The sequence below is a fragment of the Tasmannia lanceolata genome, unplaced genomic scaffold (assembly GCF_043159265.1).
Source record: "Tasmannia lanceolata isolate RefF3 unplaced genomic scaffold, GAP_Taslan_0.1 ptg000002l, whole genome shotgun sequence".
Taxonomy (NCBI): domain Eukaryota; kingdom Viridiplantae; phylum Streptophyta; class Magnoliopsida; order Canellales; family Winteraceae; genus Tasmannia; species Tasmannia lanceolata.
Window position 1 is genome coordinate 16,267,487 of NW_027518679.1, and position 27,161 is coordinate 16,294,647.

General features: G+C 39.3%; 2 protein-coding genes across 3 annotated transcripts in view; both read left to right on the forward strand.

Moving 5' to 3' along the window:
- LOC143879215 (3-phosphoinositide-dependent protein kinase 1-like) overlaps positions 1 to 2,252 on the forward strand; it is a 28,155-nt gene extending 25,903 nt beyond the window's left edge. For both annotated transcript variants that reach the window (XM_077381504.1, XM_077381585.1), the window contains 4 exons: positions 84 to 218; positions 363 to 529; positions 1,393 to 1,615; positions 1,707 to 2,252. In XM_077381504.1, coding sequence (XP_077237619.1) covers positions 84 to 218; positions 363 to 529; positions 1,393 to 1,615; positions 1,707 to 1,790 — 609 coding nt within the window. In that variant the 3' untranslated portion in view covers positions 1,791 to 2,252. The remainder of the gene's footprint in view (positions 1 to 83; positions 219 to 362; positions 530 to 1,392; positions 1,616 to 1,706) is intronic.
- An 8,551-nt stretch (positions 2,253 to 10,803) lies between these two features.
- On the forward strand, positions 10,804 to 23,911 carry LOC143879519 (uncharacterized). Its single transcript, XM_077381983.1, has 2 exons — positions 10,804 to 10,966; positions 23,452 to 23,911. Exons 1-2 carry the CDS (start codon positions 10,828 to 10,830, stop codon positions 23,667 to 23,669), a joined length of 357 nt encoding a protein of 118 aa, XP_077238098.1. The 5' UTR covers positions 10,804 to 10,827; the 3' UTR covers positions 23,670 to 23,911.
- The last annotated feature ends 3,250 nt before the right edge of the window (positions 23,912 to 27,161 follow it).

Genomic DNA, 27,161 nt, shown 5'->3' on the forward strand with positions numbered 1-27,161 from the left:
ATTTCAATTACATGTGAGGAAGTTCGTATTTATAGTGAAGCTAAATTATGTAGCCTTTACTCTGGTATGCAACTTCAATGCAGGATATGGATCCCAGCAAAAGACTAGGTTGTGGACCTGGTGGTTATGCTGCCCTCAAGATCCATCCATTCTTTAAGGGAGTTGACTGGGAAAATTTAAGGGGAACGTCTGCACCATATCTTGCTTTGGAGTCAGATGTATGATCCTCTCTTATGTTTCGATGTTGTTATTCTTCAATGCACACAATGTTCTGTTTTATATCCCTGGATGCTTAGCTATTCTGTTCTACTGGCCAGATATCAATAATTCTATACCCACATCTTATTTGGCTTTTGTTTCAGATAGATGAGGCTGATGATGTTCAAGATTCTGAGTGGAACCTTTCACATGTTGGAGACAGTTCCCCACACAATACAGTTCAAGATGGGAGTAGTGGTGTGACATCATCTTCCGATGCGAGTTCTCAAATGATTAGGCTTGCTTCAATTGATTCCTTCGATTCTAGATGGTATTCTCTAAGTCATCTGACACGTTTTACCCACGAAATTGGTTCTCAATAGGTTCATGTTCGTTTTTTGTTTGGAAATAGATACCAATTTTATTAAGAATAAAGGATTACAAGTGCACTTTGGGGATAAAGATTGCCCCATATATACAGTGAGACACTAGAGGCTCCTGATTTGACCAGGCGATCAGCCAAATCATTAGCGATTCTAGGAATGAGAGAAAATGAGAATACACCATGCGGACACAGATCTTTAATCTCATCCATGATATTGGCAAGTCATATCCCTTTGACTCATGATATTGTGTTAGAGGAATCGCTTTCTACTTCCAAGCTGCCCTCCATCTGTGTGATGGAAATGGTCACAATAGGTTAATGTTAGAAAACTTCATGGGGATTCTTTTGGCATGGGACCTTGTAAGATTCTTAGCTTGTTTAAGCTTCTCGAAAGTTGATTCGTGGAATGCTTTTGTGATATAGGAAGGTCAGCTACAACAAGAGACCAAATCCATGGGTTGGGGGTGGGCACAAATTGGATGCACTTCAACATAATTTTGTTAAAATTGTTGGCTACACACTGTTCATGTTCGACCGTATATTTAGGGAACACGAGCATCTTTAATATATGCGCTCACCTATCTTGTCTTCTAGTATATTAAGAGCTGTTAAAAGTTTATTACAGTTCCCAAAAAACTCTCACAAGCCAATTAAAAAAGAAAAGACAAGCTAAAACTGCATCCATAACAAAATTGTTGTGCTGATATCATTTCCCTTTATATATCATTTAATTAGTTCTGCAGTTGATGTCCTTTTTATCGTCTGGCATACTCGCAGCTGCTTATGTTCCTTGTTTTTACTAACCACAGGCAACAATTTTTGGATCCCGGGGAGTCGGTTGTTATGATCTCCAAAGTGAAGAAAATACAGAAGCTTACAAACAAGAAAGTCCAGCTCATCCTCACTGACAAACCCAAGTTGATTTACGTGGACCCTTCCAAGCTGATGCTCAAAGGAAACATAATCTGGTCTGATAATCCCAAAGACCTAAGCATCCAAGTTGTAAATTTGTCACATTTCAAGATTTTCTCGGTACGCTTTACCAGCCATTTCCTCCCCCTTGTTGAACACATTCCATTTGTATACTCATTCGCTAAAATTAGCTTTTTTCTGAACTGTTTAGTCAAAGAAAGTGTTTGCATTTGAAGATTCAAAACAACCGGCGTGGCATTGGAAGAAGGCGATCGAGGGCCTCCAGAACCGTTAATTCTATTCAAGGTTTCTAACACACTTATCTATTATTCCATTTGATGAGATTGCTGCAGAGGAATGCAAAGATCTTAAAGGATCACGTTGCCCCCCAAAAGAGCAGCTGAGCTTCTCATACATTTTCATTAAAGCAGCTCTATTCCGTGCCCTTCTATGAGAGGAACAGTTAAAATGTATTTGCCCCCCCCATCAGTAATAGATTCTTTTTTTTTCCTCCATGCATAAAATAAGGGTTTCATTGGATACCTTACTAACTATTGTCATCTAGTTTTATTTGCATATAATCATTTTTGGAAATAATGGTTACTATTTTTTTTTTATGGGCAATAATGGTTATTGTTGTCCTAGATCGATGTTTAATTTAGATCGATCTTGGTTATTGGTTTCCAAAGTGACCTTAATGTACATATGTAAATAATATTAACTTCGCAAATAAGGACAAATTTTGGTGATTGGGACCGATGATCTGGTAGGCCATCAAAGGGGTAACTCAATGGGTTCTGATCCAATTTTGAAGGGAGATCTCATTCCCAAGATTGAGTCGCGAAAACAATGAATGATTTGTTAGTGGGGAGCCAACATATATATTAATTAGTGGGGAATTGATATATTCCTCTCCGGTATCAAAGTCATAAATACACTAGAGGGGCTGTGCCTAAGTCAAAAAAAGTTAGTGATCTACTGATGGATATAGTTAAGAGTGAGTACCCAAAGGCCAAAAACTTGGGAGTCCCGCTCCAATACTAATGGGTGATCTCCTGGTGGGGCACGCATATATCATAATGGGTAATCTAGTAGTGGCACCTACCTACATAATGGCAAAAAATAAAAGCTACATATGTACTCATGAGTCATGAGTGATCTACTAATAGGGCGGCTCTCATGGAGGGCCAAATGGCCGAGCAAACATGTATTTTAAGTAATAACAGAGTGTTAATATGGTGCCCGACGGTCAAGTACCGTGAAAGCGGTACCACCCTTGATATTTGATCCAACAGCAGCCTCTTAAAAAGTGATATTTGATCCAACACTTTTTAACAGCTTCTGTTGGATCAAATATCAAGGGTGGTACATTTGACTTACCACCTTCATGGGACTTCATGGTCGGCCGCCAAATAATTTTTTGTAATAACATATCATATGAGGCCAATTAGGGCTTGGTATAGGTTGATTATTATGCATATATTTAGCCTTACTTTCTTTTATAACAATGTATGTTTATTTATTTTTAAATATAAATAAATAAAGAGAGGTGGAGAAGTTATTTCGATAAGTTGTTTAATTGAGAATCCATAGCAAATTTGGGAGAACTTGTTAAAGCTTTTAATGATACAAACTAGAGGTTTGTTTGTATAGTCCGAACATCAGAGGTAAGAGTATCTATGAAAAATATGAAATTAGGTAGGCTATGGGCCGGACGGTATTTTTATTGAGACTTAGAGATGCTTGGGTGATGTGGGTTTGGTTTGGTTAACTATATTATTTAATAATATTTTGAAGACTAAGAAGATGCCTGATGAGTAGAGGAAAAGTACATTAGTACCTATTTATAAGAATAAAAGGGTCATTCAAAGTTGCACCAGTTATCGGGGAATTAAGCTAATGAGTCGCACAATGAAGCTTTGGGAGAGGGTAATTGAGCTAGACTAAGAAAAGTGACTAAGTGTCAAATAATCAGTTTGGCTTCATACCCAGACGATCGACTATGGAAGCTATCTTCTTGATTAAGCGGATAATGGAGAAATTTAGAGAAAATAAAAAGAACCTTCATATGGTTTTCATTGATTTGGAGAAAGTGTATGATAGGGTTCCTAGGAGTGTTATTTGGTGGATCCTTGAAAGGAGAAAAGTGCCTACTAAATATTTTTATGTGATTAAGGATATGTACGATGAAACAATAACTAGTATCAGAACTACGGATGGCACGTCTAGTGAGTTTCCAATTACAATAGGAATGCACCAATTATCAACTCTAACCCCTTATCTTTTTACGCTAGTTATGGATGAACTTATGTAGGGTATCCAGGATGAGGCGTGGTAATGTATGTTATTTGCAGATGACATGGTATTAATTGACGAAACCGACACAAGAGTTAATGTTAAGTTAGAGTTATGGAGAACTGCTTTGGAATCCAAAAGTTTTAGAGGGAGTAGGACTAAGACAAAGTCTATGGAGCAACTTTAGTAATGCAAGGAGGCGGGGCGAGGATGTAGCAAATATGACTGGATAGGAGGTACTTAAGAGGGATATCTTTCGCTATCTTGGTTCAATCCTACATAAGGAATGAGAGATTGAAGATGATGTTAACCACAAAATAAGAGCAGGTTGCTTGAAGCGGAAGCATGCTTCAGGAATTCTGTGCGACCGTAAAATACCTACCAAGTTGATGGGAAAGTTTTATTAGACAGCTGGTGAGGCCAGCCATGTTGTACGACTTTGAATGGTGGGCCACCAAGAAGCAGCATGTGCATAAGATGAGTGTAGCGGAGATGCGAAAGCTTAGATGGATGTGCAGCCACACAAGGTTAGATAGAATTAGAAATGAAGACATCCGTAAAAAAGTCGGGGTGGCACCAGTTGAGGAGAAAATGAGAGAGCACCGCTTAAGATGGTTTGGGCATATCCAACGTAGGCCTTTGGATGCTCTAGTGAGAAGAAGTGACTCGTGCCAAGTTGATGGAGTAAAAAGAGGTAGGGAAAGACCAGAAACAACTTAAGCAGAAACAGTGACGAAAGACTTGATGGCTAGGAACATAACAGAGAACATGACCTTGAATATGAGAGAATGGAAGAAAATGATACATGCAGAAGAACCCAATTAGTGTCAGGATTAGACTTAGTTACTTTGAGCCAGGTGGATTCTTTCACCTTCTTCATGAAAATTTTCTAAAGGATTAATTAGCCGACCCAAGTAGTTTGGGACAACCAAACAGCGAAAGATGGTAAAAAGTGGGAAAAGGTTTTCTTCCTCACTACTTTCTTGCTAACCAAACATACACTAAGTCTAATGCCTCTGAGAGCCCATGTTCATCTATTTTAACAAAAGGATGTTTAGGTGCATCCATTGTGTTCCCACCCCATGCCCTCAGTATAATGCCTCTTCTGAATTTTTTGTTTCATTGTTTTTCAGACTTTTCTTACCCTCTGATCGTGCAGTCCCTCCCGTGTATGTTCCTCTCCCACCCTCCCTCACCATTAGGTAAGCTAATTTTCTAGGGAAAACAATTCATGATAGCCAACACATGCCCTAGATAAACAGACATTCCCTGATTGTTTTTTTTAATGATCACCAACACATGCCCTGAACGGTCTGTGATCCCTGATGGTCAAGCGCACAAGCAGAAAGAGATGACTAATCCCCACGAGTGACAAAGCTCTGTATCTGACTTGGTGACTGGCTAGGGAAGCCTTGACTTGAAGATAACAAAGACTATGCATTATTGTATATTAAGATCGCGCTATTGAACATGATTTTTCAACAATAAGATATCTGAAGCAAGGCCTATCAAATGCATAATTCCAATCAATCAAAAGTTTGACCAACTATGCTCTAGTGCGTACATTCATTGTATTTCCATGAGGTCACACCCATGGTCGCGCTTCTCATCTAGCACATACTTTGAAAGTTTAGTGAGCACTTTTTTTTCTGAGGAATATCTTTTTGGACCTACAAACAAAATTTCATTGAAAGAAAGAAAAACATTGGAAAGTGAGTTTTCCTGAATTTACCCAGTAGAGAGGAGAGACCTGAGAGGGCGTGTGTAAAGATAAGGTTGAGAAAAGTTGAAAAACAGGGATAAAGAAAACTCTACTCAAAATATGATTTTTTTCCCTGCTTTTCAGCCGCTTCTCAACCTGTCATTTCTAATGCCCTCTCAAGTCTCCCGTTCTCTGATGAATCTTTATCCCTCTCTCACTACTTAATAAACAAGGCAATTGATATGGAGACAGAGGAGTACCACTGAGCATGGGACCTGCAATGAGAATATGCCATGTGTACAAATTTTTTTTTACCTTCCGTCGATTTTCCTACATCTAAGGGTTGCTCACGTCACTTGGCATGTTGTTGCATGTGGTGGAAAGAATCGATTGGTTCAGTCCTCTTTTAGGTCGTATTCTCGGTTTCTCTAGCATTACTCAATAAACCAAGGAACAATTACCAATGGGGGACAAAAATTAGGCGGAATTATCAACAGGACCCATGCTTTTCAGAAATTATCAACGAGGGACAAAAGAGGTCTTGTCAGTTAAAGCTGGATGAAAATGCCCTCTGGCATTTACAACATGTTTTCATCTTTTTTCCCCTTCTTCCCTCTTCTTTTACTTTTTCATTTTCACTTTTTGAATTTTTTACACTACTAGTCATCTTCCTCCTTGTTCAGCCACCATTGTTGATGGCAGTCTTGAAAACTTGAATGTTGAGTTCTTACCATATATCTCTCTGTATCTTGGTTTTGTTTTTCTTTTTTCTTTTTAGGGTTTTGCACTATTTTTTATTTATCTTGTTTACGGTTTAAGCGATTTGTATTTTAGGGTGTGTTCTAGAGATAATGCATAGATGGCTCCACTCACCTTTTGGAAGACAACTGGTTGTATATGAAAATTTTGATGTAATACATGGATGGATGGCTATACATGAAGCAAATTTAATGAAAAACAACATCCATTTCTTTTGTTATTTCTATCATGAGCAGAATTGTAATGCCATTAGAAGAGTTGCTATAGGCAGGGGGTTTTGTAGCAGAAGGGGTTTATCAACTTTCTGGATGGGGGTTAGCAACTCTCAAAAGTAAGGTTACCAATTTCCGAATGGGCTTATAAGTGTCTGAAAATTGGCCGAGGGTACTGGAGTTTTGGAAGGGGGTTTTCAAGTCTCTGAGATTGGGGTTATATAGTATAAAAATGGGGTTACCAATTTCCGAATGGGGTTATCAATCCCTGAAAATTGACCAAGGGTACTGGAGTTTTGGAAGGGGGTTTTCAAGTCTCTGAGATTGAGGTTATCTGGTATCAAAAATGGGGTTACCAATTTCCAAATGGGCTTATCAAGTCCATGAAAATTGGCCGAGGGTACTTGAGTTTTGGAAGGGGGTTTTCAAGTCTCTAGGATTGGGGTTATCTAGTATCAAAATGGGGTTACCAATTTCCGAATGGGCTTATCAAGCCCCTGAAACTTGGCTGAGGGTATTGGAGTTTTGGAAGGGGGTTTTCAAGTATTTGGGATTGGGGTTATCTAGTATTAAAAAGGGGTTACCAATTTACGAATGAGCTTATCAAGTCCTTTAAAATTGGCCGAGGATACTGGAGTTTTTGAAGGGGATTTTCAAGTCTCTGGTATTGAGGTTATCCAGTATCAAAATGGGGTTATCAATTTCCGAATGGGCTTATCAAGTCCCATATGAACACGTTTTTACTTCATGTTTTTTTCATTCATTCATTTTCACCATTTTTTCCTTTCTACCCTACGATTCATCTTCCTCATCCGCCATTGAAGGAGAAATATAAAACCCTAAAACAAATGAAAAACAAAACCTAGATACAGAGAGATAGATGGGAATGAACTCACGTTTCAAGTTTTCGAGCTTTTCCGCCTCCAATGGTGGCTAAACGATGAAGAAGATAACTGGTAAGCTAAAAAAACAAAGTTGAAAATGGAAAAGTAAAAAAAAGAGGGAAAGAAGAGAGAAGAGGGAAAAGTGGAAAAGCAAAATGTGTTGCTTAAGAAAATGGCATTTTCGTCCAGCTTTTACTGACAAGACATCTTTTGTCCCTCATTGATAATTTCAAAAAAGCATGGGTCCTGTTGATAATTCCGCCTAATTTTTGTCCCCCAATGGTAATTGTTCCATAAACAAATATAACTAATATGAGGAATGCTAAACTCAAGGGCACCCTTGCAGAAATCAGGCCGGCCGCATTGGTTGAACGTTGCTAAAGTGCATTTATAACATGGAAAGGCCAAAGTGCAATTAATGTCAAAGTCTTTTGATGTTATTTGACCTTTCCATTTTATAAATGCACTTTGGCGACGTTCAACCAACGGGGCGCCCTTTCATCTAGGCACCCCTGAGTTTAGCATTCCTTAAGTAATAATCCATTGAGAAAAAATTATGGTTGCCAAGCATGTCCTTAGGCTAACTCATTTTTTCAAGGAAAATTTTTTTTGGAATCCAAAATTTTCCCTACCTTTTAGGAAAATATCATTCTTGTTGGACCTTGAAATTTCTCTATCTACGAAATATTTTTTTCATGAACGTGATAGTGATACTAGGGCTGTAACTCGGGTCGGGTTTTGAAGAACCCAACCCTACCCGAGAAATATCTTGGGTCGGGTCGGGTTTTTTCCCGGAAAACCCACGATTCCCAAACCCGGCCCTACCCATGATAAATCTTGGGTTGGATTGGATTTTTTTACGTTGATGCATTTTTTTGAGGAAAACTCTTGTTTGGCAAGGCAACTCAACTCATAGAAGTAGAAAAACTCAAGCATGGCAAACTCTTTAGTTCATTAACTAATAACTAGTCCAAAGAGAATAAATTGATGCATTACCAAATGAAAATGATTATACTCATGTGAGATAAACGACAAACTATTTAGTACATTAACTATTTAGTTGAAACTTGAAACCCTAGAGCTAAAGGGGGAAACGAACAGAAGATGGAAAGAGTCCCTGTGATTGCGTGTGTGTGTGAGTTTTACTTTTAAGTTTTCACTTTAAAGTAACAAAGTTTTAGAAAAAAAAATACATACTATAACTTAAGTAACTCAGGTCGTCGGGCCTCTTCAAACCCGGCTCGACCCGAGATTCATGCGGGCTTTTGGATCGTAGACCGAGCTCGACCCGAAACCCGAGAAACATGAATCCAACCCAAGCTATTTTCGGGTTGGGTCGATGCGGGTCGAGTAAAACCTGACCCAGGTTGTAGTCCTAAGTGATACCATAAAAAAATTGGATGGGAAAAATCCGGGTTTAACACGGTAATGGTTCCCCCCAAAAAAAGTAGTAAAAAAAGGTCATATATATGAAAACATGAAAAATGCGTTGATACGTTTAAATTTTTTTCATGTACAAAATATAACGAAGGGTAAATTGAAAAGTTGGCAAAAAAGTGTTTAATATGTTTGAAACATGGTTAAAATGGGTTTTAAACATTTCCCTCTAGTAAACAGTGTTTTTTGTTGCAGTAAAAATTTTAAACGAAGTAGTCAATGGTGAACCTACAAAAATGCATTCTTTAAAAAAAAAAAAAAAAAAAACAAGATTTAAAATGAAATTTTGCTATGGCCAAAAGAAAGAAACCCTATACACCATATGCTTAGAAAAATATATGAGTTGGTTGGGGCCACTTGCTGAATGATCCAAATCAATTATTTCCTAGGGCTTGATGGATCATGGGGGCAACTAACAAATGAACGGTTTCGATCATCCAATTAGGTGGGTCTCACTGTACTTTTTGGGCTCCTGTATTTGTAGGGAATTTTGCAAAAAAAGCATGGGTCAAGGGATTTTCTAGGGACTTTCGCAGAAAGGCATTCCCTGGCTGGCTGTTGCATGTGAGAGCAGCCACAGAGGCCGACTTTTCAGCAGATTTTGTCTTATTCACTTAATTCATCTGAGGTGGCTCCTCTCACATGCAACAGCCCGCCAGTAAATGCATTTCTGCCAAAGTTGCCATCAAATCCATAGTTATAATATAAAATCCCCATATAAGAAGGGAAATGTTATCAGCACAACCATATTTTGATATTTGCACAAACCCAGTCTTTTATTCTTTAATTAGCTTGTGAGAACGTTTTGGGAAATGTAATAAACTTTTGGCAGCTCTTTAAATACTAGGGAAAAATACATTTACACGCTCTCTAGTTTTTGACACATTCAATTCTAACCCTGACTTTTTAAAACGTGACAAGTACACCCCCTGAGGTTTCAATTTGTATAAGTTAGACCCCCTTCGTCAACGGTCCGTCAGTTTAACCTGACGAAAAGACTGAAACTAACCTAGGTTAAGATTTTGAGGAAAGAAATACCCTCGTCATTAGTTTTAAGCCATTTCAGAGGAATTAGGGTTATGCCATTCCCTTTATCACCGTCGCGGTCGCCACCTTCGGCCACCGCCATTGTCTATCCATCTCGGTACCCCACCACAGACAATGAAACCCTACCCCATGGCTACATCAAACCACACATTTCAAGAAAAAACATTGATAAAGACAAAAAAAGCCCTAAAATATTAGGCTTTCTTTTCAAAGCATGATAATGATGTGAATGAAGACAAATAAAACCCCTACATCGAGGGTTTGTGTTGATAAATAAACGAGGGTTTGAATCAAATCCTAATTTTTCAGTTTTCAAGTATGAAAACCCTAATTTTCAGTTGGGGAAGGCGAGGGCACATTGTCATTTTCGCCTCGCCGTCGACTCCATCACGTTAAAAAAACCCATTGTAACTTCAAGGGGTGTACTTGACACGTTTTGAAAGTCAGGGTTAGAGTTGAATGTGTCAGAAACCAGAGGGAGTGTGTCTGTATTTTCCCCTAAATACTAAAAGACTATCAGTTTCCTATAGGGAATTGATTTAAATCAGTGGACCCTGCCAGGGATGGTCACTCTGTTGGTGCTTTAGATGGGGAAATGATATATCCCCCGGGTAAAATCCCAGGCATTTATGGGGGATATCATTTCCCTAAAAAAATAAGGGATTTGTTAAGGTCCATCCCAAAATGCATTTCGCGGCTCGACAGACCAGCCGTGAAATGCCTTTTGCGATTGACCCTAGCAAATTAGCAATCCCCAAAAAATAACATAAAAGGGAAATGATATCAACACTTTGAAGTTTTGATATCCACACTCTCCTTGCCTGTCTTTTAGTATTTCATGGGCTTGTGAGAGCTTTTTGGAAGCTGTAATAACGTGTTGACAGCCTTTTAAATACTAAAAGACAAGGTAGTAGTGAGTGATATCAAAACTTTTGGTGGTGTTGATATCATTTTTCCAAAAAAAAACTCTACCCATGTATTTATTTGCTGTAGGGCATGGAAAGCAATCATTCGTGGAGAGAGAGAGAGAGAGAGAGAGAGAGCGAGAGAGAGAGAGAGATGGCGTTAAACAGTGGGCTGAGATCAGGTGTAAAGTTGCTCAAATCCTCCTCCGAGACTGTTCTTTCAAGATCAGGCAAGTCTTGATTCCATTTCTCTTCATCTCCTTCCGTGTAAATCAATGAGAAAAAAGAAATGAAAAATCTTATTGTTATCATGTTGTTTAATTTCTTTGCAATTGATGAAACTCTTATCGAATGTCATGCTTTTATTTGTCTATCTATCTATATCTTACATGATTCATGTGGTTTTCTTTATTGAGAACTAATACTACCAGGCCTTTTTTTTCCTACCCGATTGCAATCATGAAGATTCTGTGGATGATTTTTTCTAGGTCACCAATAAAATAACTTATTAGATCTTCACTTTTCTTTAGGAATTTTTAAGACCTCGGATTTCTAGAAATATAAGGCCACGTTTGGATACCCACAAGATTTAGATTTGGATTTAGTTGACATTTTGAACTGGATCAGATCCTAAAAATTTCCAAATCAGCTACAACAGTGCAAAAAATTCCAATTTTCAAATATGTTCTGCAATATTTGGAAATCAATATTTGTGGCAACTTCCTTCACCGTCGCTGCTCCTTGACGTTGCTCCGGCAGCAGCGAGACATCCCTTCCTCCCTCCCTCCCTCTCTCCCTCCCTCTCTCTTTCTCTCTCTCTCTTAAAACATGTTCATGAAGATGATGGATGTATTTTGTATCCAAAACTCAAATCCAAATCAAAATACAAATGCATGAGCTATCCAAACGGGCCCTAACAGTATTCATAGGAGTTTTCCACCACTTTCTAAAGGCCCTCCTTTCCAATTGGGAAATTACCGTCTAATTTGAAGATGAGAACACCCACATGGCATTAAAGCTTTAGATAATTGGGCACCAAAGATTGCTTGATTTGAAACAATTAATTGTGATGTGATCAATGATTTCCTCGGCTGCCCTACAAAGTCTACATCTACTTGCTAATTGGATCTCTCGTTTGAGTCTATCACAAGCATTTATCTTTGTAGCTGCCCCCGTCCTAACGGAAGCAATAACTCTAGGCAGTGATAGAGCGACAAAGTTTTGCAAGGGGAGATTTGGCACCTTCTACCTCAACTTTAGATGAATGATTGAATGGAAAAGTTCCTTGCAAATCCGGTATCCAAATTATTTTTCAGGTTTTTGATTGAAAATGTACACTTTATCTAGAACCCCTAACAGATTAGTAACATTACCGATTTCACTTTGCTTAAGGTTTTCCCTAAGACCTAACCCTCATACAATAGACCTATCCCCCTTCCTCTTAAAAAGATTGCTTACTCTCACCACTCTATGGTTTGCTAACAAGAAGTATACGTCTGGATATGCAGGGCACAAAGAAGACTCATGAACTCACAAATTCTTTCAAAACTGTGTTCACACCCCCTTGCCACCATATACCTAACCCTAGAGTACAAAAGACGATATGAAAAATTTGACCTTCATGCACTCGAGTTTTTACCTATTGATGGGTTTGTGGACTCGATCCCTCCATTCTTTCCCATGTTTTTTCCAATGAATTTGTGCCATAAGGCATCTTTTTCTTCTTCATGCCTCCAAAGTTATTTACCCAAAAGTGCTTTGTTTCGTTATCTTATCGTACGTACCAATGCCAAGGTCCCATTGCGTCTTTGATTTGTACACTTTCTTCCAATTCATAAGGCGTTTTATCCTTTTCTTTGATTCTCTTCCTTCCCAAAGTAAATATCTTTGGGTTATTTTTTTTAAAATTCTATTTGGCCCAGTTGAGTTGAGTATTTGTAACCTTAAATGGTATCTTGAATCTGGCATCCAAATTCTCTTATCAGATTCTTGATGGGAAATGTACACTTTATCAAGAACCTCTAACAAATTAGTAACTAAGATTTTAGTTTTAGATTTTAGTAAACATTTCGGTCGTGATAGAAATGGAAACATGCTGGTTTTGGATGGAAATTTATTTGGAAATCCTATAAAATCATAGAAACGTATGGAGACATGCAAATGATAGACATATATGATGAAACTTCAGAAAGTGCCAGAATAAGTACAAAGAGACAGTAAAAAACCGTTGTAGAAGCAAAAAAAAACCCACTCACAATGATTTAATATCGAATACCTAGTGACATGCGTTACGGCAAATGTCTGATGATTCACTACATTATACATTTCTTATATAACTCATAAATATTTATGCACAATATACAGTGTTTAAAAACACGGATGTGACGCGGAATGCGGCCAAGAAAAATCTTGATCGACTCGGCGCGGATGCGGCCAAGAACGCGGTTGACGTGGTCATAACTCGGGAGAGTCAAAGGCAAGGAAGCACGGGTACTCTCTGGAGGCCCACGCACCCGTATCGGGTGCGGGTGCGCCCGGGTACTCCCCGGGTGCGTACCTGGTAGTATACACCCAAACAACAAAAACTGATTATTGGAGTCAAAATTATGTTTAATTTTGAGTCCAATAATCTGTTTGGGCTCACATTTGGACTCAAAATTACATGTAGGCCATGTTCATTTGAGATTGTGACACTGACAACCGATTGAGAGCCCAAAATTGATTATTGGAGTCGAAATTATGTTTAATTTTGAGTCCAATAATCTGTTTGGGGCTCACATTCGATTGGGAGTTGGGACAATCCCAAACGAACATGGCCTTTAATATTTTAATTTTTATAAATATATAATAAAATATAAAAATATATTATATTCAGCGTACCCCTAACGTATCCGTATCCTTTTTTTTTTTTTTTAAAAATAAAGTATCGACGTACCCGTATCGCGTCGTAACCAAACCACGTAGCTTCATAGGTCAAAGGAGTTTTTATTGACTCTATAGGGCAAAACGCAGAATGCGGATGCGGTGCGACTCGGAACGCGGCCATGGTTAAAGGGAGTCAACTCAGGCTAGTCCCGAGTCGAGTCAATGAGTTTTTAAACACTGATATATATATGTACTACATTTCACCTGCAATTCATATAAATATATTTATGTAACACATATTGATATAGTATACCAATAAAACAATTATGATTTTATTTTCAGTATGCATGTCAGTGAGGATGGTAATGGAAACATTTCAGTCGTTTCATGTCTAATTCAATAGAAATTTAAGACCATATTAGTGACATTTATAAATTTCACTTTGCTTAAGGTTTCTCCTAAGACCTAGCCCTCTTAGAATGGACACATCTTCCCTCCTCTGAAATGGATTGCAAACTCTCATCTCTCTATGGTTTGCTAATAAGTATATGTTCGGATATGCATGGCACGAAGAAGACTCACCAACCCATAATTTCTTTTGAAACTTGTTCCCTCTCCCTTCCAACCATATCCCTAACTATAGACTCATACAAAATACGAGATGAAGAACTTGACCGCCATGGCACCATCCAATCGGACCTTTACCTATTGATAGGTTCTTAGACCCCCAATCCCATAATCCTTCCCATTTTTTCCCAATGATTTTGTACCATAAGGGATCCTTTTCTTCACCACACCTCACTAACCATTTGCCCAAAAGTGCTATGTTTCTGTATCTTATCATACTAATACCATGGCTCCATTGTTTCTTTAATTTGAAAACTTACTTCCCAGTTGCCATTCATAACTTGTGAGATTTTTTTATTTGATTCACTTTCTTCCCAAAGGAAATCTTTGAATTTTTTAATTCTATTTGTAACCATAGATAGTATCTTGAATATCGACATGAAGTGCACTGATTAATTGGGTAAGGCATCTTTGATTAATGTGATTCTACCTCCAATTGAAAGATACCCTGTTTTTCTAAGTTGCAACCTTTCTCTCCATTCCTTCAATGACCAGATCCCATAGAGATGGTGCCAGAATCCCCATGCGGCCATGCCTAATATAAGCTTAAGCTATGTTAGTGGTAGAACTTCTTTTCTACAACCATAGTTATGGCTATGATTCCTCCTTTCATCACGTTCGGCGTTCCGCTAACCAAGTAGCGACCGTCTTGCTAGGGAGGGAGTTTCCAAGGATGAGCTAGCACTTTTCAATGCACTCCCCCCTTAGTCCTCTCTTGTTCTCTTGTTATTCATTTTATGTTTCTTCTTATTTGCTTTGTTTCTTGACCACCTCAGTCTTTTTTTTTTCAATAAAATTGGCTACCATTTTCCAAAAAAAAAAAAGAGTTATGGCTAAGATTCCATATTGTCTTCATCTAGATTAATTCTCGCCACCATACTCTTTCCATAATTGATCTTCAACCTTGACACACTTTCAAAAAATCTAAAGATTGTCTTTAGATTTAAAACCTCATTCTCTTTGTTTAATAAAATGTGTATATCCTCCGCAAATTGAAGATGTTATTTTAAATTTGAAACCTACTTACTTTGGCACAACGGTAAGGTTAGGTTGAAAGTGTTGCTCCATTGTGACACGGTGGTCAACGATAAGGTTGCTCCATTGTGACCTGGTGGTCACGGGTTCGAGTCATGGAAACAGCCTATTTGCAAAGCAGGGGTAAGGCTGTGTACATCTAGCCTTCCCCAGGCCCCCGCAATGGTGGGAGCCTCGTGCACTGGGCCGCCCTTTAAACCCTACTTTGATGCCACCTACTAGACATCTCTCTTCTGATCTTCTAATTAAGAGAAAAATGCCTTTGTTGGGGAATGTGGGTCTCCTTGGCATATTCTCCTAGGGCTATCAAAGAAGCCTATCAGTGACCCATTTAACATGATTGAAAAATGTGTCGATGAAATGCAAGCTTTTATTCACTTCATCTTTCACAAAACCCCACCTTCTCTTGTACAAAATCAATAAAACTTCAGTCCACGTGATCATATGCTTTTTTCTTATTGGATTAGAGAGCTTGACTATTTTATCAAGGACTTGAATTTACGAGTGAAGACTTCCATCAAGGTTGTGGTGGTAGAAAGTTCGGCCACTGAAGCAGGGGGATATTGGGTGGACCACTGGGTTAGAGTTTTATGATTGTGGATTGCGATGAGATGGTGTGTGATATTAGTGGAAAGGATGTTCAGGAATATGCATTAAGGCGTAGGGTAAACAGAGTGTGATTGGTGGAGAGCATGTCAATGTGTGATTTCTTCGGTCACCAAAGGGAGAGATCCCCAGGGGTGGTTTGTTTGGGAAGTACCATTGGAAGAGGAAGTTGTAGTTGTGGGTACAAGATAGAGAGTCTGAAGGAGGCTTATCTTGATTTCATTGAAGCAGGGTACACGATTTTTGGTACCCTTCAAGCTCTGGAGAATCATCAAGACTGCTGTAGGAAAAATCTCATCTTAATCAGTAACGGAAGAGTCTCGGTGTTCCTAAATGTTCCTCGCCGAGTAATGATCATGAACCTACCTTTGGATCGAGGAGCGATGGCGAGAGGCCAGACCTCGATCAAAAAGTCTTGCCTCCTAGGAAGAGAGATAGGAGATGGGCTGATGGTTGTAAACCAAACAATATGCATTCAGAAAGACCATCATGGTTTTTCAAAGGAGACTGGAAATGTATAAACTGCGGTTACTTCAACTTTGGGAAAAGAAGTTGTTGCAGAAAGTGTAGGGTAAACAGAGTCAATGGAATATCTTTTGGTGGTGATGGAGTGGTGCTCGACAATAGATGGGAGGAGATGGTTAGAGAACCAGGTATTGATAGGAGACTCCTAGAAATTAATCTATTTGGTCAAGAGATAGAGGGTCGTAGGGAACTACTTAAAATGTGTCTGGTGGGAGGCTGGAAACTTGAGGAAATATGGGAGTGGGCTAAGAAATTATGAAAAATACTAGGTCTTGCAAAACCTCTTGCAATCAGAAAGGAGTTTCTATTTAGGTTTGAATAAGAGAATCTAGCAAGATGGATTTTGCGTAGAGGGGGTGATGCGCTGGGTAATAAATTCTCATCTTTGCATCCTTGGAGTCCTAATTTCCATTCTGGTGCTAAGGCTATCTGGATTAGGTTCTATGATATTCCACTTCATGATTGGTCGGAGACAATGATTGAGGCTTTTGGCAGGGTTTTTGGCTTGGTTCTCCAAGTCAAATTATCTGGTTATCATGACTATTGTGTGGCCTTTTCTTCGGCTTAAGGTCCTCACCTGGACTGGAAATACCTAAGTCATTTTATTTGTTTATTTTTTATTTTTTGAATGGTAACCTAAGTCCTTTTATTAGAGTGAACATTGAAAATAAATGCTATTTAATAGGGGTGGTGGGCATTTCAGAGGAGGTAATTCCTTTTGGATTTAGTAAATGATGTCATCGGGTCTGAGAACTCTAAGGATGAGTCGTGTTCTCAATCGGTTAAGGTTCCTGCTGCGGATAAGTTGTTGCCAGAGCTCAGAAAAGTTTCTGATGAGGTAGGGTCATGGAAGCCAATCCTCTGAAGCCCGAAAAGGGGGGAATCCGACCGTTATAGAAATCTATATTCAAATTTGAAATGGGGGTCAAATCGGGCGGAGTGTTCTCTACCAGGTATGTTGAGGTTGGCAAACTCTGATGGTGGAGGTGATTGGCTCAATGAGACTGCGAGGAGCCCTGAATTAAATGCTAAGACATGTGGACAAGAGGGAGGCCTGGCAGAGAATGATGGAAACTTACTTTCTCCCTGGAAAAAGAAGGAGGCCAGAATCCAAATTGATGAAGATAATCTTGGGAAAAATAAAAAAAGTGCGCTGGATACGTGCTTGTCCGGAAACGTGTCAGTTTTGCGCCTGCTTCATCGTGGGACCCATGGCAGGGCTCAAAAGGCTATTGGGAAAGGGATGATTTCAGCAGGCATAAATTTTTTGGAAAGAAGGAAAATAATAAATTAAAGCTGAGGCCAATGTTTAAAAGAGGCGGTTTGTTTCCATATAAAAAGAACAAAAGCAGTGGTTCTATGAGAAAGAAAAAATGTCTGTGTCAAGTTTACTCTCCTTGCTCAAAAGGTTCGTCCATTTCGGTGACGATGAGCCTTAGAACCCTAATTTTGAGGATCCTTCCAATCGTAATCATCGGTTGGGAGTGGGTGCTTCATTAAGATTCAAGTGGCTTGGGTAAGGGAGTGAGCCAGAGTTGAAACACCAGGAGTGTTTCAAAAAGGAGGAAGTGGCAGTGGAGTATCTTAAGCTCCAATGGAAAAAGCTTCAAGAGGAGGCAAAAGGTAAGGAGGAAGAAATAATGGAGATGACGGGGAAGAAAAGCTTGGAAGAGGCTCGTGTTCCGCTCTATGAATTGCCTTTTTTCCAGCAAGAGTTGGAGGTAGAATCAATAGGAGGTGAATATCGGAAGGGAGAGAATACTGAATTCTCCCCGATGAAGACAAAAGCGAACCAAGGGGTCTTCTCAAAAGGAGAAATTGGGACATCTGGGGACTCAATGGACGAGGGTCTTAGTCCAAGATCAAAGAATTTCTTGAAAGGGATGATGAAGAGTTGGGGGAGGCAATCTCGGAGAGTGTGGAAGATGAAAATGAAGAGCTGGTGGATGAATTCAAGGAGATGAAGAAGATGGGAAGTTGCTTGGGGATAGGCTATGAGGAGAATGTGGACGAGATAAAGAGGATGTTCTTGGATATCGAGAGGTGTGATGTTGTGAAAGGGAAGACTCCTAGTAAAGGAGGGAGGGAGCTTAAGTCACTCTTAAGTTAATTAGAAGGTTGTGATGGCTGTACATACAGTTTTTTTTTGGGAGTTTTGTTGTGTCGCCTCGTTGGATGTAGATGTTAAGGTGTTTTTTTCCGCTTTGCTAACGTGTGAGGGTGTAGATGGATAGATTGAAGGGATGCTCTTTTTGACTCTTGAGGAGGGTCATTATTCCTTTGCTACTCGGTTTCTTTTGTGCCCTGGTTGGTCACCCTGTTATTATGATCTTCAGTGGGCGTAGTATATATGTGGATGGATGAAGGTAAGGGGTTGGAAGACTCGTTTGGTCAAGAGTCTTGGTTTCAATGGGTGTTATGAGTGATTGTTTGTTGAGGTGCGGGGAGAAGGATGGAAGGCTATTCTGGGATTTTTGGGTTTCTCTCTTAATGTTCTTATCATTTGGGCCGTTGGAGAAGTCTCCTATGGTAGGGTATGCTGTAATGTCATGTGGAGGGACAACATGTTCTCCTCATTTTGTACATTTTATCAATTATGAATATATGTCACTTTTAAAAAATAATATGTTTTTTTCTTATTGATTTTGTACATTATCCTCGCTTTTCCTTCCCTCCTTGAATCAAAACATTTGTTGGCAATAGATTCCATCAAGAATTTGTCTTATCTTTTACAAAATCTCCATAGTATTGTGATATTACCACTTCCATGACTTCCTTTAATATTCTTGCAAGAACCTTCACCAATATTTTGTATGTACTATGGATCATACACATGGGTCAAAAATCAATTTTTTTTTGCAATTTAACCTTCTTCGGAATTAGTATGATGAAAGTACGGCTTCCTTCCTTTCCCATTCTACCCTTTTCATGAAATTCCTTCAAGAATCCCATAAAATCTTCTCTGATGTCCTCCCAAAATATTGTAAAATGCAATGGGAAACCCATTCAGACGAGGTGGTTTATTCCTCTTCATACTAAGTATTGCTTTTTTAACCTCTTCTTCAAAATCTCTTTCTAACCAATTTCGCTTAGCATAACTCTTCATAAGTTGGGCTTCCCCGTTTGATAAGTCAAGGCTTTCTATTTTGCCAAGCACTTCTTCTTTTCAAAATTTATTTGATACCCCGTATTACTTTTTCCAATGCTTTATCTTTGTTTTAAAATCTCTAGTTTCTTAAAAAAATCTAAAACCTTCCCATACTTCTATTTTTGTTTCATGCCACCATTTTTTCACTTTCTTAAATTTTGAAATTTCTAGCCATGCTAGATCCATTTTAAAAGGACTAGGCTGCCTCCTATTTCTTCATTTCCATTATTAATGAGATGTGGTCTGAGGTTGATTTCGATCATGCTCTTTTGATTGATATGTGAATAACACTCTTTATAATGCTTTGACCCTAGAATCCTTTCGGGCTACTCACAATCAAGGTTTTAAATTGGGGTTTCGGTTTTGGTCATCAGGGAAACCGAAACATTATGAAATTTCAGCCGAAATCTTGTAAAGTCACAGAAATATTTTGGTACGAAATCACGGCCGAAATCCAAGCAATATTCTCCACCACTTGTTTCTCTTTTTATTTTTTGTCATTTTCTTAGAATTATCGTAAAGGAATCTCATTGTTCTTCTCTTTCTGCGAGTGGAGTTGATTTTTGTTAGGGTTTCTGTAGAAATGTCTTTGTTTTTTATCCGAGAGGTTGTTTCGACTGAAACATTAATGAAATCTTGAAATTTCAGGCGAAATTCCGAAATTCGGACGAAATCTTGTATTTTCCGAATCCAAGTGGATTTCGTTTCAGTAGCAACCGAAATCGAAATATTTCGGACGAGGTAAAACAACCATTTCAAAAGCTTGATTGAATTCCAATAACTTTCCCATGCTTGTCATGTCTCTTCCTCTAGTTTTTTCTCCATGTGGAAAGCTAATTGTGTTAAAATCTCCACCTACTATCCAAGGCCCATCCCATTGGTTATCGATTTCCATTAATTCCACCAATAGAAACCTTCTCAACCTTTCAACCGGCGCCATAAACTGCCGTTAACATTCACGTCAGATTAATATCCACATTTTTAGCTCCAATGATATTGTATACTCTCTCTTCTTCTCAATGTGGAACTTCAATTCTTTCCCAATCAGAGTGATACCCCATGCTATTCCTCTTGTTGCTAGACTTTCCCAGATCTTATTATGTCTACCATATAGTTGATTAATTAGTTCCTCTGTCACTGTTTCCTCATTTAATTTAAAAATTGCAATAACCTCAACCCTTCGCCTTGCAATCACTTTTGCCTATTTCTTCCCTCCGACCCTATGTGTTAATATTCCACACTACTATGTTCATTATTGATTAATTGATTGATTTTCCCACCCCCACGTCTTCCCCATTCACCATTTCGGCAATCTTTCAGTTTTCTAGAAATAAATAAAAGATCAGACCTTCTCTTTTTATTTACTTTTATTGCCAATGTCCGTTATCTTTTGTGACGGATCTCTAGATTCAATTTTGTTGACCATTTGCCGCACATGTTCTTCATTCCCCTCGAAATCAGCTTTGTTTCGACATGAAACATTGATTCCTTTTCAGGTTCCATTGGATTTGAGATCTGCACTAGATTATTACATTCTTGTTCCTCCACAATGAGCAAGGCGAGATCAGTTAGTCCATTCCTTAGTCTCCAAAGGATCCTATTCACCTGAATGTGTGGATTAAGAGCTTGGGCTAGGACTTATCCTCAATAGCTTGCGCGGAGACCCTCCATAGTCATGCTTCTATTGTTTGGGTTTGAACCCAGTATAAACACCTCTATCAACGTCTGATCTCGGTTGTAATTCTATAAACTACTCTCTTTTCATTTAGAATTTCATTGTCATCTTCCATTAATTTTTCCATCTCGACTAGCTTTGGGCATTGGTGACTCGCACTAGTGTTTGATCACGATAATTTGCCTTGTTCTACCACTTGATCGCAGTCGCTATCCCTTGACTTATGAGTTTGACCTGATCATCCTGATTCATCTTCGTTCTATTTCCTCTTCGAGCTGTAGTCTGATCCATAGATATTGAATATTTGAATCACAGCTTCAAGATCTGCATTTGAGATCTCGATTTTGGCATACTCCCCACACTCTACTTTTTGACTCTTGTATTTTCTTTTGGTTGAAATCTGAGAGGTTTAAATGGGATTCTTAGCCTCTTTCCTTCTTTAATTGATGCCAATATTACCCCTTTAACGGCCTTTTGCCGTAGTGTCAGTTTGGTTGCACAATTTTGGGGGTTTACCAAGTGTTTTGGTTGGTTTTTGGATGTCACGTCTTCCATAGTGTTTTTTTTTCTGAGATAAATCTATGGTGGTGTTTGGTTTTTCATTTTGATTCAAACTACTAGGAAACTTCTTGCCTTGTCTCTTCCATGTTGGTCCATGTGGCATGACTTTTGTCCCCCATCAAACTACCTGAAAAAAGAAGATTTTTTCCTAGTAGTCTTGCGATTTATCACTCCTCTCTCTTTATATTAGTAATGACGCCCCTACTGCCCCCCTTATTTTGGCAATGACACTCCGCAGCATGAAACTACTTCAACTGACAACCAAACACTACTTACCACTACTCTGTGAGACTACTTCACTGTTGTTACACTTACGCCTGTTGACTGCTTCAGTTCTAATTCACCACTACTCTACAAGGCAACTACATGCAACCAAACATACCTAAGAAATCTAGCAGAACATCATTTTTTTAATACGATGATTAAGGGCACCCTTTAATAACCCATCTGCTAATGACAGCAATGACCATATTTGGCAATTGTTTCAATGAAGATCAGCCACTCCCAAAAATCTCCTATAATATCGACCTGAAAACGAGCTGAGCGCTTAGAGACATGTTTGATTATCACTCGAGGATGCCTGTAACACATCTCCATCTTTTGACTGTTGGGAGATGTGTGTTAGGCTGCCCAAGACCTGTGTTGAGCGATTTGTGGCTCCAATGTCATTTCTAGGGAAAAGGAAAGGAGGATAGAGATGTTCTGACCTGTTTTAAATCAATTAATCAAGTTCCCAGTGCCAGTCTTATATGGGGGCAGACCTTTGTCATATATGGATCTAGATCCATGAGAAAGTGTAGCAGGAGATTCTTCGGCTGAAGGGTGGGTTGCCAAGACCTAATAGATACCGGCAAGCTACAAAAATAATTCTCGTCTTCATTTCCAAGACCTAATAGGTACTGTCATGAACACATCATTGGTACATTTTCCTGAGCATTCAAAGGATCATCTTTTAACGGAGTAATAAAAAAAGCTATTTGTTTCTGTTTTCCCACGAAAATGAAGCAGTTTGCATTTTCCCGTGAACCTCATAAATTGGGGGGTTTTGTAATAATATTGGCATATGTTAACATTGCCCTTCACGCTAATATCTACAGCACACTCTGATGCAGTGTTGAAATGAACTGGGTAAAGTGTCAAAATCAGTACACTATTAAGCACATAAGAACCAGAAAAAAGCGAGACTCTTGTCCTCCTCCATCCTTTATATAATTCAACCAATGATAGCACATTAGGGCGTGTTCAGCAACACTTCTCATTTTTGACAAAAAAATGGGGCAGAAACAGGTATATGAGAATCGGCAAAAGCGACTCCACGTCGCTTCGTAAAATCCTATTTTTTAGCCATCTAAAGCTGAGAAAACTTAGAAACGGGCCTTTCTGGGTCGGGATGCTGAACGAGATTTTAGGGATTCCTAGCTATTTTCATTCTACGCTCCTAATAAAAAGGCAGGATGCATTATCACGATAGTTACCAAACGCGCCCTTAGTCAAGTGCAAAAGAGTTCACTTAGAAACAACATATAATGCAGTCATTAAAAAAAAAAAAGCAACATATAATGCATAATTTTCGTTTTATTACACTGTTGACTGCTTAGATATGATACTTGGATGGTTTCAATTTCTAAGCTGTAATGCAAGTCCTCTGATGAAAGTAGTTACATGTGTAACAGTTTCCCGAGGATTCCACTCAACTGGGGTGAAGAGAATGGGAGGACACGGCCATGATTCGGAACCCTATTATCTTCATGCAAAGCACATGTATAATTTGGACAGGATGAAACATCAAGCATTGAAGATGAGTCTAGGAGTGTTAACTGCCTTCAGCATTGGCGTGGCTGTTCCGATCTATGCCGTTATATTCCAGCAAAAGAAGACAGCTTCCGGTTGATTCTTCTCCAGCTTGAGACAGACCGGCTCTCGTATATGGTTTTCTCTATGGTATTTGGACTTTTAGACAATAGGTATGAGTTTCTTTGATAGAAGTTTGACCACCATTTCGCAACAATGGAGTTGGAATTTATTTCTCTTTTTGTTCTGTTTTTCATTTCTGAGTCTGCTTTCCAAACATGTGGGCCTTTAATAAATGCAGAATTTTAGTTCTGATGCTATATAAGAATGGCTTTTAAGTTACTTTTGGCAGCGACTATTCATATTTGGCTTATTAATGGGTCTCTTGTATGACGATGAGCAGAGTTTTCCAAGGAAAAATAAGAGGGTATAGAAGTATGAGTGCAGCTTAAAATCCAAACCATTTATCAGTTAGGCATTGCTATGGAAGGGCCATGCATTAAAATACACTCATCGGGTGATTCTAACCCTCCAATTTGTGGCTGTGAATGCAGACCATTGTTTCTTTGTTTATTTTATTTTCCATTTAGTGGCCACAAATAGAGGGTTAGAATCATTCAATGGGAGTAGATTTTGGTGCATGGCCCATCCTTAGCAAAGCCTAAGAGATGAGTACTTTGGATCACTGAATAGGTGAGTCCCACTTGTACTTCTATCCGCATATATTTTTCCTTGGGTATCCCGAGTGTGGCATAATTATGCATCACACAATGAGCGCGAAAGAGAAATTGAAGTAATATATTAGAGAGATTGTATGGGTGGGTTATGAGGTCTGGTTCAGAAATTTTCATACCTTTTGCCATTCAATCTAATCAGATGCATATATAAGGCCTTGTGTTACGGAGATCTCATCAAGGAGAATAAAGAGTAATTAGAAACTTGCTGCTGGTTATGTTTGTTAAAAGTTAGTAGTATTTTTATTTTAGAAACTTACTGTTGGGTATGTTTAATAAATTAGTAGTATTGCTAATGTAGGATTCTAAAGTTAGAAGGATTCTGAAGTGAGTTGTTAGGCTAGCTTTAGGCATGTGATATTTGGAAAGTGAAGGTGTGTATGCAGGTTTATTTAAGAAGCAATGGAATAAGAAAAAAAAGCATCTTGACAGCCAATTCTTTCACAACCATGTAAATATCTCGGAGGCATTGAGCTCCCTCGAAGCAGCCCTAAACTCATCTTCCCTTTTTTCCTTTCACCTATTTCCTTGATTTTCAAGATAGGAAAGAGCAAGAACGGTACGGGTAGCCAGGCCGTACCAAAGTGGTATCAGAGCTCAGGCATGGACCAACATGTAGAGCATTTAGAGCAAGTTATAGTCGCTTTCTACAGGCCAACAAGAGATGATGAATCGGATGACAGATGTTTGAAAAATTGAATGCTCGTGTGGAGCAAGTTGCCAGCCAATCCGCTAGGGAGTTTGGAGAGAACTCTCATACTCAAACTCGAGTTAATGGAGGGCGGAACACTGGCAATAGCGTTCCTCATCCGATAGGCCCAACGGGTTCGTATACGCCTAAGCTTGTGAAGTTGGACTTCCCACGTTTCAATTGTGGAGAAGACCCAACCAGCTGGCTATGTAGAGTCGAACAATTCTTCCAATTTCATTAGACCCCAGATGCAGAACGCTTATCTCTAGCATCCTTCCATCTTGAGTGAGACACGCAGTTATGGTATCAATTTCTAAAACAAGAGATGGCTGTCATCACCTGGGATGAATTCAAGGATGGGCTCCACTCACGTTTTGGTCCAAACCAGTTTTACGATTATTTCGGAGAACTTACCAAGTTACAACAAACGGGATCAGTAGGGGACTACCAAACCCAGTTCGAGAAGTTACTTGCGAAGGTAGGGCATCTTCCCCAAGCTCGCCAGGTTAGTTGTTTTGTTAGCGGGTTGCGAGATTCTATTAGAATTGATTTGCAGGCCAAAAAACCCACAACTTTATCATCTGCAATCGGGTTGGCTCGCTTGTACGAAGCCCGAAACATATCTTAGCGAAGGACAAATCCGCCCACTCCAGAACCCAGCTTCCAATCTAATAGGGCAGCCACCACGAACCAACCAATGATTCCAGTGCGAAAAATGACGCCATCAGAACTACAAGAACGGCGAAATAAAGGGCTTTGCTATAATTGTAATGAGAAGTATAGTCCGGGGCATCGTTGTAATAAATTATTTGTCATCGAAGCTTGTTGGGAGGAAGGTGAAGCTTGTTGGGAGGAAGGTGATGAGGACATAGTTTTGGAAGAAGAGGAAGAACCTGATGACTGTTGAGAGGAGAAGAGATTAGAGAGAAAAGGAAGAAGTTAGGGTTTACTCCCCCTTACTTTAGTATTTATATATAAAGAGAACATACAAAGACCACTATGCCCTTAGGCTATGCAATACACCTTCTAACACTCCCCCTCAAGCTGGAATGTATATATTGTACATTCCAAGCTTGTTACATATGTCACTCAATTTTGTATAGCTTAAGGGCTTTGTGAACATATCTGCTAACTGATCAGCAGATCTCGTGAAAGAAACATGAATCTCGCATCTTTGTATCCTTTGGCGAATGAAGTGGTCATCAACCTCTATATGCTTGGTTCTCTCATGAAAGATTGGATTGGTAGCTATATGAATTGCAGCTTGATTGTCACAATACAGCTGAGCTGGAGCAGATGAAGAGAAACCAATCTCTGAAAGGAGAGAACGTAACCAAATAAGCTTCCCGCTGGTATGAGACATAGCACGATACTCTGATTCGGCACTCGACTTGGAGACTATGTCCTGCTTCTTACTTTTCCACGACACTAGATTGCTACCAACAAAGGTGCAATATCCAGTGGTAGATCTCCTATCTGCTGGAGATCCTGCCCAGTCTGGATCACAAGAGCCTTCTACCCGGGTATGACCATGCTTCTTGAATACGAGTCATTTCCCTGGTGCTTCTTTCAAGTAGCGAAGAATCTGAATCACTGCTGCCCAGTGAGAAGTACGGGGTGAGCTCATATGTTAGCTGACTGAGCCAACAGCAAATGATAAATCTGGACGAGTGACTGTAAGATATATGAGCTTACCCACCAGCCTCCTATATCTGCCAGGGTCATCTAATAAATCTCCTTCTTCTGGAAGAAGTTTCCCATTTGGGTCCATGGGAGCAGACGCAGGTTTCACTCCAAGGTGACCTGTCTCCTCAAGAAGATCTAGTACATATTTCCTCTGTGAGAGGGAGAGACCTCTAGTAGAATATGCAACCTCAATGCCAAGAAAGTATCTGAGACGACCCAAATCTTTGGTTGAAAACTCGTTCTGCAAGAAGGTTTTCAATCTGCGTATCCCCTCTGAATCACTGCTTGTAATGATGATGTCATCGACATATACCATCAATAGCACACAACCAGTAGTGGAATGAGAACTGAAGACGGAGTGATCAACTGCACATTGCTTCATGCCATAGTGCATGATAGCATCACTGAATCGTCCAAACCAGGCTCTAGGAGACTGCTTGAGACCGTATATAGACTTCCGCAACCGACATACTGAGGAGGA